We start from the raw sequence: 15,863 nt of genomic DNA, 5'->3' as shown, positions 1-15,863 counted from the left end.
TCTTTGCTGAGTCACTTTCTGATGTGATTGGGCCTTAAGTTATTCATCAAACCAAAATATCACACACCATTTGCTGGCTTCTGCTTCTTAAATGTGACCCTTTACTGCTTATCTTTGTAGTATGTAATTGTAAATTGAATATCTTTTGGTTTATGACTGTTTGTCAAAAGGTGCAAGACATCAGTTCGAGCTCTGGTAAATTGCAATGGCAATTTTTCGCTATTTCTTGACATTTTATTGACGAAATGAGAAGTAAAAACAAAAAATGAAGATCACGAAAAAGGGATGGTATGGGTGGAGCAGTTCATCTTACTGGAACACTAAAGATAAAGGACCACATTCTGAATGGTGCAACGTGCTCTCACCGATTGAACACACACACACACAAGGCCAACCGCTGCTGTAAATCTCTCTAAACCACGCTATAAAAGCTCATTTTAAACACCATCTGCATTCCTCGTTCTTTACGACTGCCAGACATTATTTGTGTGTGTGCGCGCATGTGTGTGTTCTGTCATTACTTTTCTCCCCATGAACCTCCTCTCATTTGAGCCCCCAAGCTTCCTGTTGTTACCAGCAACCTTATTCCTAATTTAAAACATCTTCTGAGTCACCAAACTGACCATGTTGTAGTTTGCTGGTTGCTGTGCTCATCTTGACTTTGTTGACATCAACTTATCTCTTTCTGTTCTCTCTCACAGAGAGAGTTTCTTTTTCTGTCATGGGTGTTTGCGGTGTAAGAGCTGAGTAAGGTTTTTAAGCCAAAAGAGGAGGAACATGTTTAGAGAAAGGGTGAGGACACAAATAAAGAGAGGAGGGAATCAGTTGAAAGGAAGAGATGCTCCAGGAGGGGGTGAATATAATGAACAGAGGAGAAGATGGAGAAATGAAAGAGGCGGAATAAAGGCCGACATTTGTGGCCAGGAGTGGTTTGGCACAAATTACGCTGAGGTGTGGTTTTGGCCTGGCTCCCATTAGCATCTTGTGTTACAGCTATTAAAAACATCTACACACTCTCACACACACTCTCACACACACACTCTCACACACACACACACACACACACACACACACACACACACACACACACACACACACACACACACACACACACACACACACACACACTCTCTTACTGTACATGACAGCACAATCAAAACAGACCCACATTTTGACCACCATAGAATTCCTCCGCCATAATTCGGGTCCTTCCCAAGAAAGATGGAAATCAGTTATCTCTCTCTCTCTCGCTCTCGCTCTCGCTCTCTCGCTCTCGCTCTCGCTCTCTCTCTCCCCCCCTAAAATATGCTATTAGAGGCACCAGTGGCCATGTAATCACTCTGGCTCTCCCACAGGAACACACACACACACACACACACACACACACACACACACACACACACACACACACACACACACACACACACACACACACACACACACACACACCTACCTTGGTAATTACAACTGAAGATTCGGTCCTATTCGCTGTAATCCTAGTGAATGGCTGATGTAGTCAGTGAATGGCGGGTCAAGCAGCGCTGCGTAGTGTCACATCAACAGTGGGAGTGTGTTAACGTTCTTCATTTGTTCAAGCTATTAATTGATGCCTTTTTAATGTGACTGATTTAGATTAACGCCATACACACACAAATGCACGACCGCATGAATGCACTGCACGCATCCATTCTGCTACACATGCAAAATTATAGCCCGTCTCACCCACTTTGTATGCACACCCACTTTCTCTCACACAAACACACCCTCCCCAACTCCTACACTCGCACTCTACACAAACACTCCGCTCCCCAGCCGATCTCTTCCTGTGTTTGTGTGTGCGCCGCTTCTCTCTTCAAAGCCACATGCACACTCCGCAGACGATAGCATCGGTTCCCCCCTCATTGCATTTAGCACTCTTCCCAATCTTTGTTTAGTTTCCCACCTTCCTGTGTCTGATAAGGCTAGCAGCTTGTTAGCAAAGCTCTCGCTTTTCAGCATTGGTCCAAACGGGCCAGGGCCACTGTTGGAGTCATGTGCCAGGTCGCTGTTCTGCAGTGCAAGTACCGATAGCCGTATAAATATTAGATCTTGTCCTTAAGTGTATGCACGTTATGTCTTTAACATAAATATCCTCTCAGCAGTCTTTGATGTAAATGTGTAATATTGTCTGGGTTGAGATATCCCATAAGGGATTTGTGTTGCGGCTCAATAAGAGGAGGTCTTTTCTCATTTGAATGGCGACACTAAAAAGGCATTCATTTGGAAACCTCTATCTTCGAGTCTCATCTTATTGTATATGATAATGTTGTGGTGCAATTTCTTCCCCCGTTTGCAAGACAGCTGATAAAATCAGTCACAGCAAAGTACCTCTCTAGATGCAACGCTTTTCACACTCGCAGCCGTGTGTGTGTGTGTGTGTAACTCCATGCAGATGATTGAGTTAGCGTGATTTAGTGATGGTCGGAAGATGAAATGCCGCCGTTGCGCCGTGTCTAGCGACTCGCTGCGCACACTTATCTGACGACTGCAAGCTAAAGGCATTTCATTTGGAGGGAGGGAGGAGGGAGGGAGGGAGGGAGGAAGGAAGGAAAGGTAGAGACATGGGAAGGTGTAAAACGGTGAATACATGGGAGATGAATGAGAGAGAGACGGAGAGCAATGCATCGGAGGGGGAAGGCTGAGGATGCAAGACATGGGTAGAGATAGAAGGATAGAGCGATGACAAGATCTTTTAATTTCACCGAGCATGAGGATTAAAAGGCCTTAACAGTGATGAATAGGTTTAATTTGCTGTTAAAGCAGCCGCTTTCTTTCACCGTGTTTGCCCGATATTACATGCATGCATTTGCGCTGGGAGAATCATACCACATGTGGCTCGGGCCTTTGTTCCTTTTCTCTCGCCTCCTCTTCCTCCACAGTCGCTGTGTGTGTGTGTGTGTGTGTGTGTGTGTGTGTGTGTGTGTGTGCACATGTGTGTGAGGAAGTGACCTTTTGTAAGCTCTGCTGGTGAAAGGCCACAGGCTCACACATGAATAACCATGGTGCAGACATGTGGGTGAATACCAAAGCCAGTCAATAAGAGGTGGCATAGCAAGTAACCTGATATGACAGAATACGCTGGATTACACGGCCACATATTTCAACTCACTGACGAGCGCTTGATGTCAGCTTCAAGATCTTTGATTGAACCTGTCAGGTGCAGCTTCGGAACGCGCCTCTCTTCACTCCCTCTTTTGTCTTTTCCCATATTATTTAGGCTGTTGAGTGCTAGAGATGCAGCGTTTGCAATTATTCTGCACGATTCCAATTTTGGTCTGACCTGCCAATTTGGATTTTCTTTCTAATAACTATAATTGACAGCAAAGCTCCAGGCTAACTTTATTTTATTTTTCATCAACGTCACAGAACTCTCCCGAGAACTACTTTCAACCGTCCTGAAGTCGGTGTTTAACTGTCAAAATCCTAAATGTTATCCTTTCACTTTGTAGTTTGCTGCAAATACAATTTACAAGATTATATTTGGACACATCATGATGGCGTTGTAGTTCCCCTCATACTCATTTCTACTGAGTAGAGCTTAAAATGCAAGTCAATGTAACCTCCGGTAGCGTTAGCCGTTAGCTCTGTTTGAAGCAGGACCGTGCTATGGACGGGCCCCATGCTGTGGGGTTTCTGGCCAGTGTCGATCGGCAGCCGATCACTCATCTCTATCGAGTGCTTATACATAAAAAAAAAAAGTAATCTGAAGAAGCAAGGACTCCTCACCACAGCAGGGCGTCCTTATAGGCACACCCTTTTGAAAGAGTAGCTGTCTTATTTCACACCAATAAAGCGCCTGTATTTCAAATAAAAGAGAGAAACATTTTATTTTATGATTGCGTCTGCTCTCCTTCCCAGGCCTTAAAATGACTCGCTCCAGACACACACTGTGTATTGAATAGCAGCCATGCTGACATTCCACCGACTGTGTGTGTGTGTGTGTGTGTGTGTGTGTATGTATATATACATATATATATCTATATAGATAGATAGATAGATAGATATGTGTGTGTGTTTAAGTGCACGCCTCCTCCATCATTGTCACCATAGCTCTTTGTCTGTCTTGGTGCTGTTGACGGAAAAGCTGTCTGACCCACATATGGTACAGGTTTACTCTGAGCTCCTCTGTGTGTCGGCTGTATATACTGTGAATGTGTGTGTGACGGTGGTGGATTTGTCCTATAGATATATCGGAGCGATCACTCACTCATGTGTGATGCTCCATCTGCTCACAGCTTCTAACTCTCTCTCACACACACACACACACACACACACACACACACACACGCACACACACGCGATCACGACCTTGGAGCTATGGAATATAAAAGTGTCTTTTTGTGAGATCAAACAAGTTATTCCATTAAATCATGTTTTTCATATATCCAGGGGATGCTCTCTTCTCTCTAACAATGCACTGCAGCTCTGTATCACAGAGAATGAGTGTACTACTACCCACTATACTCTACCTGTGTGTGTGTGTTTAAGAGCACAGGCTCAAGTGCTCAGTGATAGTGGCCCTGTCCTCTTGAATTTCCCTGAAAACACACACACACACACACACACAGAGCAATAGGGGAAATGTGTGTTTTGTGGTGTTTCTACGGGCAACATCTTGCCGTTCAAGAACAATTGATGGATTTGTTTTATTGTCTTGCTGCGCTCAAGTTCTGCCAAGCTCACCGTGCGATAGGAAGTGAGTGATTTCAGCCCTTTTATCTGAACGCCTCTGCTGCGGATAGAAAACACCGCTTAAAGAGGGACGCACGGGAGACGTTTACATGGAGCTGTCGTTGGGCTGTCTCCACTGAGCCGGATATGATGTGTGGGACTGTTCATCTGTCATCCCAGACACTACGCAGGTTGTAGGGTTTCTGTAAGGTCGGGGTGAAAGTTGTGGAAAACGTCGTGTGAGGTATTTCAGCGAAGACTGAATTTTCTGTTGAACATTGAATCATGATAATGATAATACTAGCTTTAGAGCATGTTACGCAATCTTCATTATTCGATGAGTTTGTTTTGCCCATTTGTAATTGAATTGTTAAAACTTAAAAGGAATTCTCACCCACGTTGGCTTAAAAACTTCATTCTTGACCTTAGAAACAAGCAGTAATTGAAAAAAAAAACGTCACCTCGAAGTTCATTTCCTAGCTGTCCTGGAGCTTTCTATCATGTCACATGATCTTTAACAGCAGAAAAAAAGGACAAAATGTGAGAGGATCACATGCTGTAAGAGACTGACAAGTGCACCCTGGATTAAATAAAAAGATAACTACTGATATACATAAACATGAAAAATTGGTAGCATTCACAACTGTATGCTCAGTACAGACGAGTGGTGTATTACAATACACAGGATCACCCGGGTATTGGAGTCCTTTAATACAAAGTATCCTCATCTGTTCACTTCTTCACCCACTTCATCACTCCTTCCCGTAGCCAAATGGCTGTAGGACCTTGCCTCGTTTCTTTCATCTGTTCAAGACCCTCTTGCTGCTTTTCTTCCCTTTTCTTTTGTTCTGGAGAGGGCCACACTGAATGAATTCCCCACTTCAATGGGGCTCCCTAGACACACGTGTGTGTGTGTGTACACACAGGGGGCTCCCCTCCACATCAAAGTCAGGAATGTGGGGCCTGCTACCATTATGCATGGGTAGACCTACTTATGTCACGCTAACCCCTAGGGCTGGGCGATAAACCGATTTAATCGATTAATTCGAATGTTGCTTTAAGGCGATGTGTTTTATTGAAAATCGAGAAAATCGCCCCCACCCCTCCCCCCCCGTTGGGTTCCCGTAGTAGAGTGCGCGCGCATTGTTTACAAACTAAAACAATGGCGGCCAGCAGCTTCACTGCTGGCCGCCGCCGCCGCCACCTCACAACAACAACCCAGCATTTTGGAGACATTCACCAACTGTACTCCGCATGAGAAGAAGAGTGCCCGGTGGAAAGCCATCACGGATGCAGTCGCGATGTATATCGCAAAAGATATGGTGCCCATATACACCGTGGAAAAGCCGGGGTTTATTCACCGTCTCAAAGCTTTGGACCCCAGGTACGTGCTACCAAGCCGTAAACATTTTTCTGACGTTGCCTTGCCTCGGCTGTACAATAGTACACGCCAAAGGATCTCTGCGGAGCTGGAGGGGATGTCATTCTACTCCGCAACAACTGACCTGTGGTCCAGCAGGTTGACCCAGACACCGATCCACTTGACTGGTGGAAGCGTCACCAACTTAACTTTCCAAGGCTAAGTACTTTAGCAAAGAAATACCTCTCTGTGCCAGCTACAAGTGCCCCCTCTGAGAGGCTTTTCAGTGTGTGGGGGGGGCATTGTTACATGCCACCGTGCATGCCTGAAGCCAGAGGTAGTAGACAGGCTTGTCTTCCTGGCAAAAAATATTTAGAAAAAACATGCACTACTGTTTAATACTGTTGGTTATGTTGTGAATGCACTTGATTTTGTTTACATGCACTTATTTACTGTGCAAAATATATTATGTTGATGTTAGATCAGATGTTGCACTTTTGAAAATGTGAATGTTAAAGGGTCACATACATTTTATTTCATGCTGTGTTTGTATCAGTGTATTCAGTTAGAAAAGCTTACTGTAAAAAGTTACATTTGCACAGTTGTTTACAATGGAAGGCTACTATTTAATGCCATTTAATGTTATGTTTAATTTAATTTTATATTTAAATGATTCAGGCAAACAAAAGAGTGACCAAATACTTTTTGTATACTACAGGCACCTTTCTACAATGTTCAGGTTTTGTTTGCACTTTATTTTTATCAACCTACTTGGGAAAATCATCACAAAATAAAAGAAAAAATTGTTTTCAACAGCTTCTGTCATCTGCAAAAAATTTTGGGGGAAAAAAATCGATTTAAATCGTGAATCGGATTTTTTGTAAAAAAATCGGAGATTTTTTTTTTAGGCCATATCGCCCAGCCCTACTAACCCCTCTATAAAGTAAGTGTATGCGTGTTTGTGTGTGCGATCCGACATGCTACGAGTGAGGCATGTATGCTTTTGTGTTCACGCACATCTCTAAATCTGCTTTGAAATGTCAAAGCCATTACTGGAGCTTTATGCTCGGCTGGTGTGTTACGGCTCTCGGTTAGACCCGGGAACACCTGGACCATTTCATTGAATGATATTCATTGTGTTCCGTTCCATCAGCTTGTAATTCATTTTATTGAGGTCTTTGAAGTTCCTACGTACCTCCTCTTTTCTTGATTTTACTTACCTCTTTTATTTCAAGAAGAACAAGAAGTTCTTCCTCAGTTCCTCACACTTTTCCTCCTTCTTGTTCCTCTCCTTCCTTTCATCCCACAGTACATCCGTGCAATAGAGGGCACACAATTGAAAATCTCAGTTTCTCCCTCTCAATCATGTACACGAGCTCCATCAGTTGTCAGTCGCGGCTCTGACAGGCGTCATTCTCATTGACGTGCCGCTGTCTTATCGCCCAACTCTCTCACCCTCACACCGCCAGCCTCCCTATCACCAGCTAGCTGTCCTGTGTGTCTATCAGTGCTAACCAGGCCTGCCTGGCACAGATAAAACCCGGCATTAGGGGATTTGGGGTAGATTGGCGGGTTTAGGGAGGTGTTAATGCACAGAGAACAGATTAAAAAAAATGGATGTTGTAGGAGGAAGAGAAGGAGAAGGAGGGGGATGGTAGCTTCAGTGTGATGGTGTGCGCTGTTGATTTTATTTGTTTGCCATCCTTTTATCCTCATACAGGAATTATGCAAGCTTTCTGTATATCCAGAGGCATGTCGCAGACGGGGAAAGTCAGAGATGGTAATGCAATCCCGGGGGATGCTGGGGGAATGTTGAAAATGGGCCACTTTATGTGGATGCAATAGAAGTCATTCCACAACTTGTTTCCCTCATTTACTGCATTAAACATCAGATTTCTTTAGTTTTCAACATTGTCGGGCCACGTGTCCCCAGAGAGCACAGTTGTAGTGGGAAAACAAAAGATATTACTTAAACTCTATTTATTTCCCAGTTATGTTGAGCTGAGAAACAACATTCAAATCCAGGGAGGAATAACAAGTGCAGGTCAGGGAAGGCCTTGCCTTGGAGTAGATCTGAAAAGCCGGGTTTGGAGTTTGACGTCAGAGCCGTTGAGAGACAAAGATTATGTTTTTTTTCTGCTGTAATTCCTCATCTGCTATTCTCATGTGGCTTTTGCTCCACATTGTTCCTTCCTCATCGTCTTCTCCCTCTCTCAATGCTTCTCTACATCCTTACATAAGACACTGCCCGTAATGTGTTTAAAGTCTATTAATGTTGCATTGTGCATGTTGACAAGAGAGCACAGACACGGGCTTTTCCTGAAAAACACCAGCGCAGCATCGCTCTGTGAATCCATCCATCAACCACTTAGCGGAAGGCTCAGCAGTACAGAGGAGACGGTGAGACAGCTGCAGCATCTCCAACCATCACTGACCATTGCATCGATTGCTTGACATAGTTCCCTCACATGCATACAAAGTCACATAGAGCTGTGCATGCACACGCATGTTAACATACACCTGTGAGTTTATACACTACAGGTGCTTGTAGATAAATGTGTAAACCGACAGACATATGCACAGGCATGCACGCTTACATGCGCACGTATGTGATTGTACATGTCTATAGAGAAGCTTTTAACCCTCCCAAACATCGCCCTGTTAACCTTATTATTAGATTCTAGTGGTTGGTTCCCAGGCACAGAGGCTCAGTTTGATTCAATTAGACAAACGTTCCTCATCCATCCATCCATCTGTTCAGTTTATATGTTCCATAGTCCTTTGTTCCCTCCCTGGTTTCCATCATCTCTGGCCAGTCTTGGCTGCGGCGCCTGTGGAATAAATTGATTTGGGACAATTTATTACTTGTTGTTTTCACACGTCACCCACTCTTACTGGCTTTTCTCTCTTTCTCACCTCTCTCACTCCCAACACTTTTTTTTTTTTTAGCACTGTATATGAACTGCATCCTCAGCGAATAGGAAAGGTGAGGGAGAGAATCAAAAACAGGAGGGGAAATAATGTCAGGAGGGAAAAAGTTAGATCAAGTACCACCAATTGTTTGAGTCTCCATTTCTAAAGTGACACTGGAATCGATATTGGCATTTTTCCTTGTTTCGGTAGTCTGTGTTTAAAACTACAGTATGTTGCCGTGCGTGTTGGTGTGCTCGCGTGTGCTCATTTAGATGCGAGCCATCCGTGAATGAAATGTATCCTTTGTTTACGGGCCCATTATCTCGATAATAACATCCATATTTCCCCTCTTCTCCGGTGCTTCATCACAGCCTTATGAGCTCTCTCTCTCTCTTGGCCAAAGTGTGATGAACTATGAAGAGACAGCCGTTTGCACATTTGGGATTTTGCAGGCTGGAAGATGCACAAAGAGACAAGCAGATGGATACAAACAGCAGATAGGAAGCCCGACAGAAAGACAGACTTTTATTCTCTCTATTATTGTGTGTGAAAAACCAGTCTAGGCGGGGACTGGTCATCAGCCAGTGGACTGGACTTCTCAGAGATAGATGTCTGCCAACCGAAATGGCTCTTTTTTGAGAGAGAGAGAGAGAGAGAGAGAGAGAGAGAGAGAGAGAATTATGCTGGCAGCCCACAAAATACAAACCTATTCTTTCACTTTTATGTGTGTCAGCAAGCATTTTTCCTTGTTTCGGTTGTCTGTGTTTAAAACTACATTATGTTGCCGTGCGTGTTGGTGTGCTCGCGTGAATGAAATGTATCCTTTGTTTACGGGCCCATTATCTAGATAATAACATCCATATTTCCCCTCTTCTCCGGTGCTTCATCACAGCCTTATGAGCTCTCTCTCTCGCTCTCTCTCTCTCTCTCTCTCGCTCGCTCTCTATCTCGCTCTCTCTCTTGCTCTCTCTCTCGCTCTCTCGCTCTCGCTCTCACTCTCGCGCTCTGTCTCTCTCGCTCGCTCTCTATCTCGCTCTCTCTCTCGCTCTCTCTCTCGCTCTCTCTCTCGCTCTCTCGCTCTCGCTCTCACTCTCGCGCTCTGTCTCTCTCGCGCTCTCTCTCTCTTGCTCGCGCTCTCTCGCTCTCTCTCGCTCTCTCTCTCGCTCTCTCTCTCTCTCGCTGTCTCTCTCGCTCTCTCTCTCGCTCTCTCTCTCGCTCTCTCGCTCTCTCTCTCTCGCTCTCGCTCTCACTCTCTCTCTCTCTCTCTCTCACGCTCTCTCGCTCTCTCGCTCTCTCTCTCGCGCTCTGTCTCTCTCGCGCTCTGTCTCTCTCGCGCTCTCTCTCTCTCGCGCTCTCGCTCGCGCTCTCTCGCTCTCTCTCGCTCTCTCTCGCTCTCGCTCGCGCTCTCTCGCTCTCTCTCGCTCTCTCTCGCTCTCTCTCGCTCTCTCTCGCGCGCTCTCTCGCTCTCTCTCGCTCTCTCGCGCTCTCTCGCTCTCGCTCTCGCTCTCGCTCTCGCTCTCTCTCTCTCGCTCTCTCTCTGGCACAAACAGGCAGTGAGAGATAATGGGATTGTTGCCCCTGGTTTCTTTTGGTGAGATTGTAAATAAATTCTTTCATCGCAAAGTGTGTGCGCTCAGCGTCCACCCGTGCAAACCTGTTTCTGTCTATGTACATATCTATCAAAACACATATTAGCTTATGCATACATCGTCTGTGTGTGGGGGGGTCTGTTTCCATCTATCTGAGTGTGAACATATTTGTCTGTGTACGTTCAGTATTCCAGCCAGTCGTCGCCTGCTGTCCCTTCCTTGTCACTGGGCTGATAGCAGGCGAGTCTACAAAGCTCAGTAATGGAGAGCTGATACTGCCCCCCCCCCCCCCCCCCCCCCTGTCGCTCTGTGCTTTTCATTTGCTGATGAGATGACTTTGGCTCACAGCCATCCCCAGCCAGCCAATCTCCTATCTTGTATCTGCACCATTACTTTCCATATCTGGGCAAATTATTCGCCAAAGCTCACGAAGAAAATTTGAGCGCGAGTGTTTGTGTGTGTGTATGCAGTTAGATTTGTCTCCAGGTGTATTGGATGTTTAAGTTTTCATTGAAATCCAGAGATAGTGTCTCACTGTTATTCTCTCTGGGCTTCAAACAGGAAAATTATATTTTAATACACACTACTTTCTGTCATCGTTTCAGTTTTAAAAGAGTTTTCATTCGTTCCTCCCAGGTGCGAAATCGAGATTATTTCCCCCCTACAGTTGTATTAACATCATTATGCAGTCAATAATGCTCCTTTCCATGCAGAAACCCCTGTAATCATGTCTGCGTTCACAATAATGATACGATATCAAATACTGCGATGCACAAAGCCTTTCAATTAAGCCCTTTACACTGCTCAGGAAAGCAGGCGCTTTCAACCTTTCTCCAAAATGTTGATAATTTCACACAGTGCCTACCACTGTAATAATAACCACCTGTTACTGCTGGAGTACATGCAGCTGGAGAAACACACACAAAGGTAGAAGCAATGTGAGATACGTTTGTCGGGGGTCATGAGTTTAAAGTCAAAGCCCTCTCAGCATGTTCCTCTTGCTTTCTAACCTTCCTTTTTGAAAGCCTTCATCATAAACGTTTTCACTGTAAAGCAGTACACATTGCGTGACACATTTAGTTCATTGGAAAATTGTTACTGTATATCTCTCCTCTCTACACTGTTTGGAATTTTACATGAACTGTTCTTGGTTACATAACGTCTGATAAAACGTCCCCTTTCAAGGTAGAGTAATTGGTGCGTAATCATAGTTCTACTTGCGTTCAATGTTTTGTACTATTATAAGTACTTGAGTAAGTGCTTATGTAAATGTGAGTATTTCTTCTAACTGTTCTCTTTCATGTGTCTCTGTAGATCTTGGTGAACTCTGTGAGTCCCAGCCGTCCAGCTGTGCTCTACGAGAAGGTGACTGTAAGCGAGGGAGGACGTCCCTTACTGAGAGACATGCTGTTCAGCCCAGACCAGCAGCACATCTACACGCTGACTGACAAACAGGTGAGTTCAGCGTCAGAGGTGCACACGCAAATATGCACGTATTAAGACACACACGCACACTCAAACTCCACACAGCGCTTCCACAGAACGCATCTTTCTGTGCAGCTGCGGTGCGGGGAACCAAGTACCAAGTCACATGGAATCAAAGCTATGAAATTCTAACGCACACAGTATGTGTGCGGAAACGATGGATGGCTGGATGGATGTAGCCGTCATTAGACTCCATATCCAATCCAGCACTTACCTCGGGTACAGGGCTAACAATGCCTTGTTAACACATATGGCTCCAGTTAGGTATTTTATTTGGGTGGACCCACAAGCATGTACACACACACTCACACACACACAAACATTCACACAAGCAATTCTGTCGTATTGAACGTTGCAACGGTCATTTCCACCACAGCAGTCTACTACCAACTGTTCAGAGCAGACCTCATCCACTTTAGCCATTAGTTCCTGTATATCTTAAGCCTCCGACCCACTGTACAATCACAACACAACTCATCGCCACTGGAGGTAATTACACAGCAGCGCACACACCAGCTACACACAGTGCCACCATGATGGTTCGCTAATAATCAAGACATTACACACATACAGGGAGTGTTATTGGTCACATGTGGTGTGTGTGTGTGCCCGCGGTCATTACCAGCTCCACCGCTGGTGAGGGTTGTGTCTACTTTGATGGTGAGTTGGGGGTGGGGGTGGGGGTGGGGGGAGAGCATGTCGTATCTCTGTTGCTCCCCAGGCCCAGCTGCTCCCCTTGTTTTTCTGTCTCATTAGTGTGGTGAGTGAAGGAAGCGGAGATGGAGGGAGGGGGGGGAGAAAGGAAAGTGGGTTTGTACATGATGCAAATATGTCTGGATGTAATAGATCTAAAATGGGAAAAGACTGCCTGATTTAAAAAGTGTGAGATAGTTCCCAGGTCAGTGTCATCTTTTTTGAATTAGTCATTTCCCATAACGCCATATGAGCGTTTGTCCCTGAAGACAAATCAGCACACGACTTCAGTAATCGAGAGGAGTTCGGGGGCCAGTTGGAAGTTGCATTAGCTTCTGACACTAGCATTACTTGCCTCATGTTGTCGGCACACAAGTCACGTTCTTAAGTAGAAAGGGTTTGAAATGCCACTGGCATATTTTCTGATTCAATTGTGAGTTTTGAAGACTGCTAATGTGATGCCCACTGTAGATTCCAGGCAGCGGGGTGCACAGTAGCTTATATGTGGAGACGAAGGTGGAGGTATACACAGTTGGTTTTAGTTTTTGTGTGAGTGTCTTTGTGACTTGGTGGCCTGCTCCACTTTATCTTGGCAGCTAGAGCAGCTAAGGACAAGAGGGACACACACACACACACACACACACACACACACACACACACCACACAACCATTTACACTCGAGGATGTTCTGTCTCCATCCACCTCCCATCGCGCCCTTTTTCTCCAGAACTCCCACCATCACATTGAAACACATTCTCTGTCTCTCACACAGACACCTTCATCTCGCTGTGTGTTTGATCCCCATTAATGGTTAGCAGGCTCGGGTTAAGCAGAACGGGGTGGGGGCTACGGTTGCCAGACCTTCTAGCTAAACCCCCTTCCCAGCACTAATGACTAGAGGGGGCAATTCCCTCCTCTCGCCCTCCGTCCTACCTTCATCTTTATCCCTCTGCCCTCCATCTAGCCCTCTATGCCCCCCCATCCCTACTTTTGTAAATCCATGCCTCAGCTGCCACACACACTCACACACACACTCACACATGCTCCCATGTTTCCATCTAAGCCCAAATTGAGTCCTCCCCTCTCAACTGCCTTCTACTGATCCCATTCCCATGTTTTTAATGATCTCTCACTATTGCTGCTGCGTTTCTCTTCTCTCCCCCATCTCTGGTTAGCTGGTTTTGAGCTGGAGCAGGGTACCACACACACACACACACACACACACACACACACACACACACACACACACACACACACACACACACACACCAGTAAGTTTGCCGACTGCAACCATGCTCCCCTTTCCCCAATTTTCAGATGAAATACATACACACATAGCCCTGCTCTCATCCCGTGTGTGTGTGTGTGTGTGTGTGTGTGTGTGTGTGTGTGTGTGTGTGTGTGTGGCCGGTGGCCTGCGGGGGTTCCTCAGACAAGCGAAGCACATTAAGGTGTCACTGGACATATCCACTGATGCGTAGCCTACGACGAGTCCTCGCTTCCCCCTCCTCTCTCTCTCTTTCTCACACACGCTCGCACACAAATGCAGGACCAGGCGGTGAGTCAGAGTTAGGGGTGAGGCCCATTAATTTATGACTCGCTCTGTTCCAGCTACATTCATCACTGTCATTATTATCAATGCCGGATATGACAGCAGGAGCGGACGGCCTGCTGTGTGTGTGTGTGTGTGTGTTTGTTTGATGAGACAGTATGCCATTACTATTAGGAAATTTAAATCCTTTTAATTCGGACTTCAGCTGGTGTTGTATATGTTTGTGCGCTTGTATGAGTTTATCACATTTGCACATTTGACTTTGTGTGCTAGCAAACAGGTATCGGCACCAGTTGACATTTTTTGAAATGTTGACATTATCGATAAGGATCCATTCACTCACCCCCGAGCTGCATATATGCATGCACGCGCACACACACGCACACGCACACGCACACACACACACACACACACACACATACTGCCCTCGTCAAACCTCGAGACTGTTATTGTTGGCGTAAATTAGTTAATACATGCGGTCAGATGAGAAACTTTAAGTACTGATTGTTCGCTAAAATGTGAAAAACTTTTCCAAGAACAATGTCACTCTTTGACTCGACGTTAACTCTTTGAAGCGTCTCTCCTCTATGCAAAAACTGCCACTGTGGGAAATCATCGCACGGTGTCTTGCCTCATCAAATCATTTCCCTCTTCTGCTTCGTAGCCAAAAAGGGAGAACGCTCCCGCTGAATTTGTTGCTACAGCTGCCATTCTTGCCGTCCTTGTACTCAGCCTCACAGTGTCATACACACACGGACATGCACATCCTTGTGTCTTTGATGGCAGCCATGCATATGATAGCGGTGTGGAGTGCGGTGCCGGTTAATTGCGGAAAGCATGAATATTCATCGCCTCCGCTGTGGGAAGGGGGACTGTGTTTGGAGCGAGCGTCCTGGAAACAGACGGGAAGGACTTGGAGCGCTTGATAAAGTGGAGGGAAATGATGTATTATGAGTATGCATGAGACAACCTTTGTTCAAGTGTCAAGCGTGTGTGTGTTTGTGTGTGTGTGAGCACATCAAATCAGCATTTTATACTAGTGATGGCTCATGTGCTCGTACATTGATTCAACCACATCTGCATGTCTTTGAATCTGCATTTGCACGCACATGCGCTCAGCATTCAAACATATGTTTGTGTGTGTGTGTGTGTGTGTGTGTGGGCTAACATCATTGTCTGACTTTCCATTCAGAATGTGAAAGAGATTTCCCCCTCCACATTTCAACAAGACTCTCATCCCTCCAAGGAATCTGTATTCACGCACACACAAAGTTCTTGTGCCGTTCACAAGATGTTGGTTTGAGTCCCAACAATAGCAAACAATGGTCCGCATTGTGTTGTTTGCTCTCTCAACAAGGCCTCATCAAGTAATATCTTACCCATAGGGTTTCGTCAGACATCACTCCTCTGCGTGTGTGTGTGTGTGTGTGTGTGTGTGCGTTTGTGCGTGTGCGTCGATCTGTTTACATTCACATATTACTGGTTCACTGCCAATCTCGTTAGCAAACACATTAGCAGAGACTGACATCAACACACACAAAAAGGCAGCTGGTTGTATCAA

At 45.5% G+C, this 15,863-nt stretch overlaps 1 protein-coding gene across 2 annotated transcripts in view; it reads left to right on the top strand.

Moving 5' to 3' along the window:
• The window catches only part of plxna1b (plexin A1b), a 158,175-nt gene that overhangs the window by 50,782 nt on the left and 91,530 nt on the right, over nucleotides 1-15,863 (top strand). For both annotated transcript variants that reach the window (XM_079265704.1, XM_079265705.1), the window contains exon 3: nucleotides 11,887-12,027. In XM_079265704.1, the coding sequence (XP_079121830.1) occupies nucleotides 11,887-12,027 (141 nt within the window). The remainder of the gene's footprint in view (nucleotides 1-11,886; nucleotides 12,028-15,863) is intronic.

This window comes from Melanostigma gelatinosum, assembly GCF_949748355.1.
Source record: "Melanostigma gelatinosum genome assembly, chromosome: 3".
NCBI classification, from domain to species: Eukaryota; Metazoa; Chordata; class Actinopteri; order Perciformes; family Zoarcidae; genus Melanostigma; species Melanostigma gelatinosum.
This window is presented reverse-complemented; position numbering and strand designations above follow the sequence as displayed.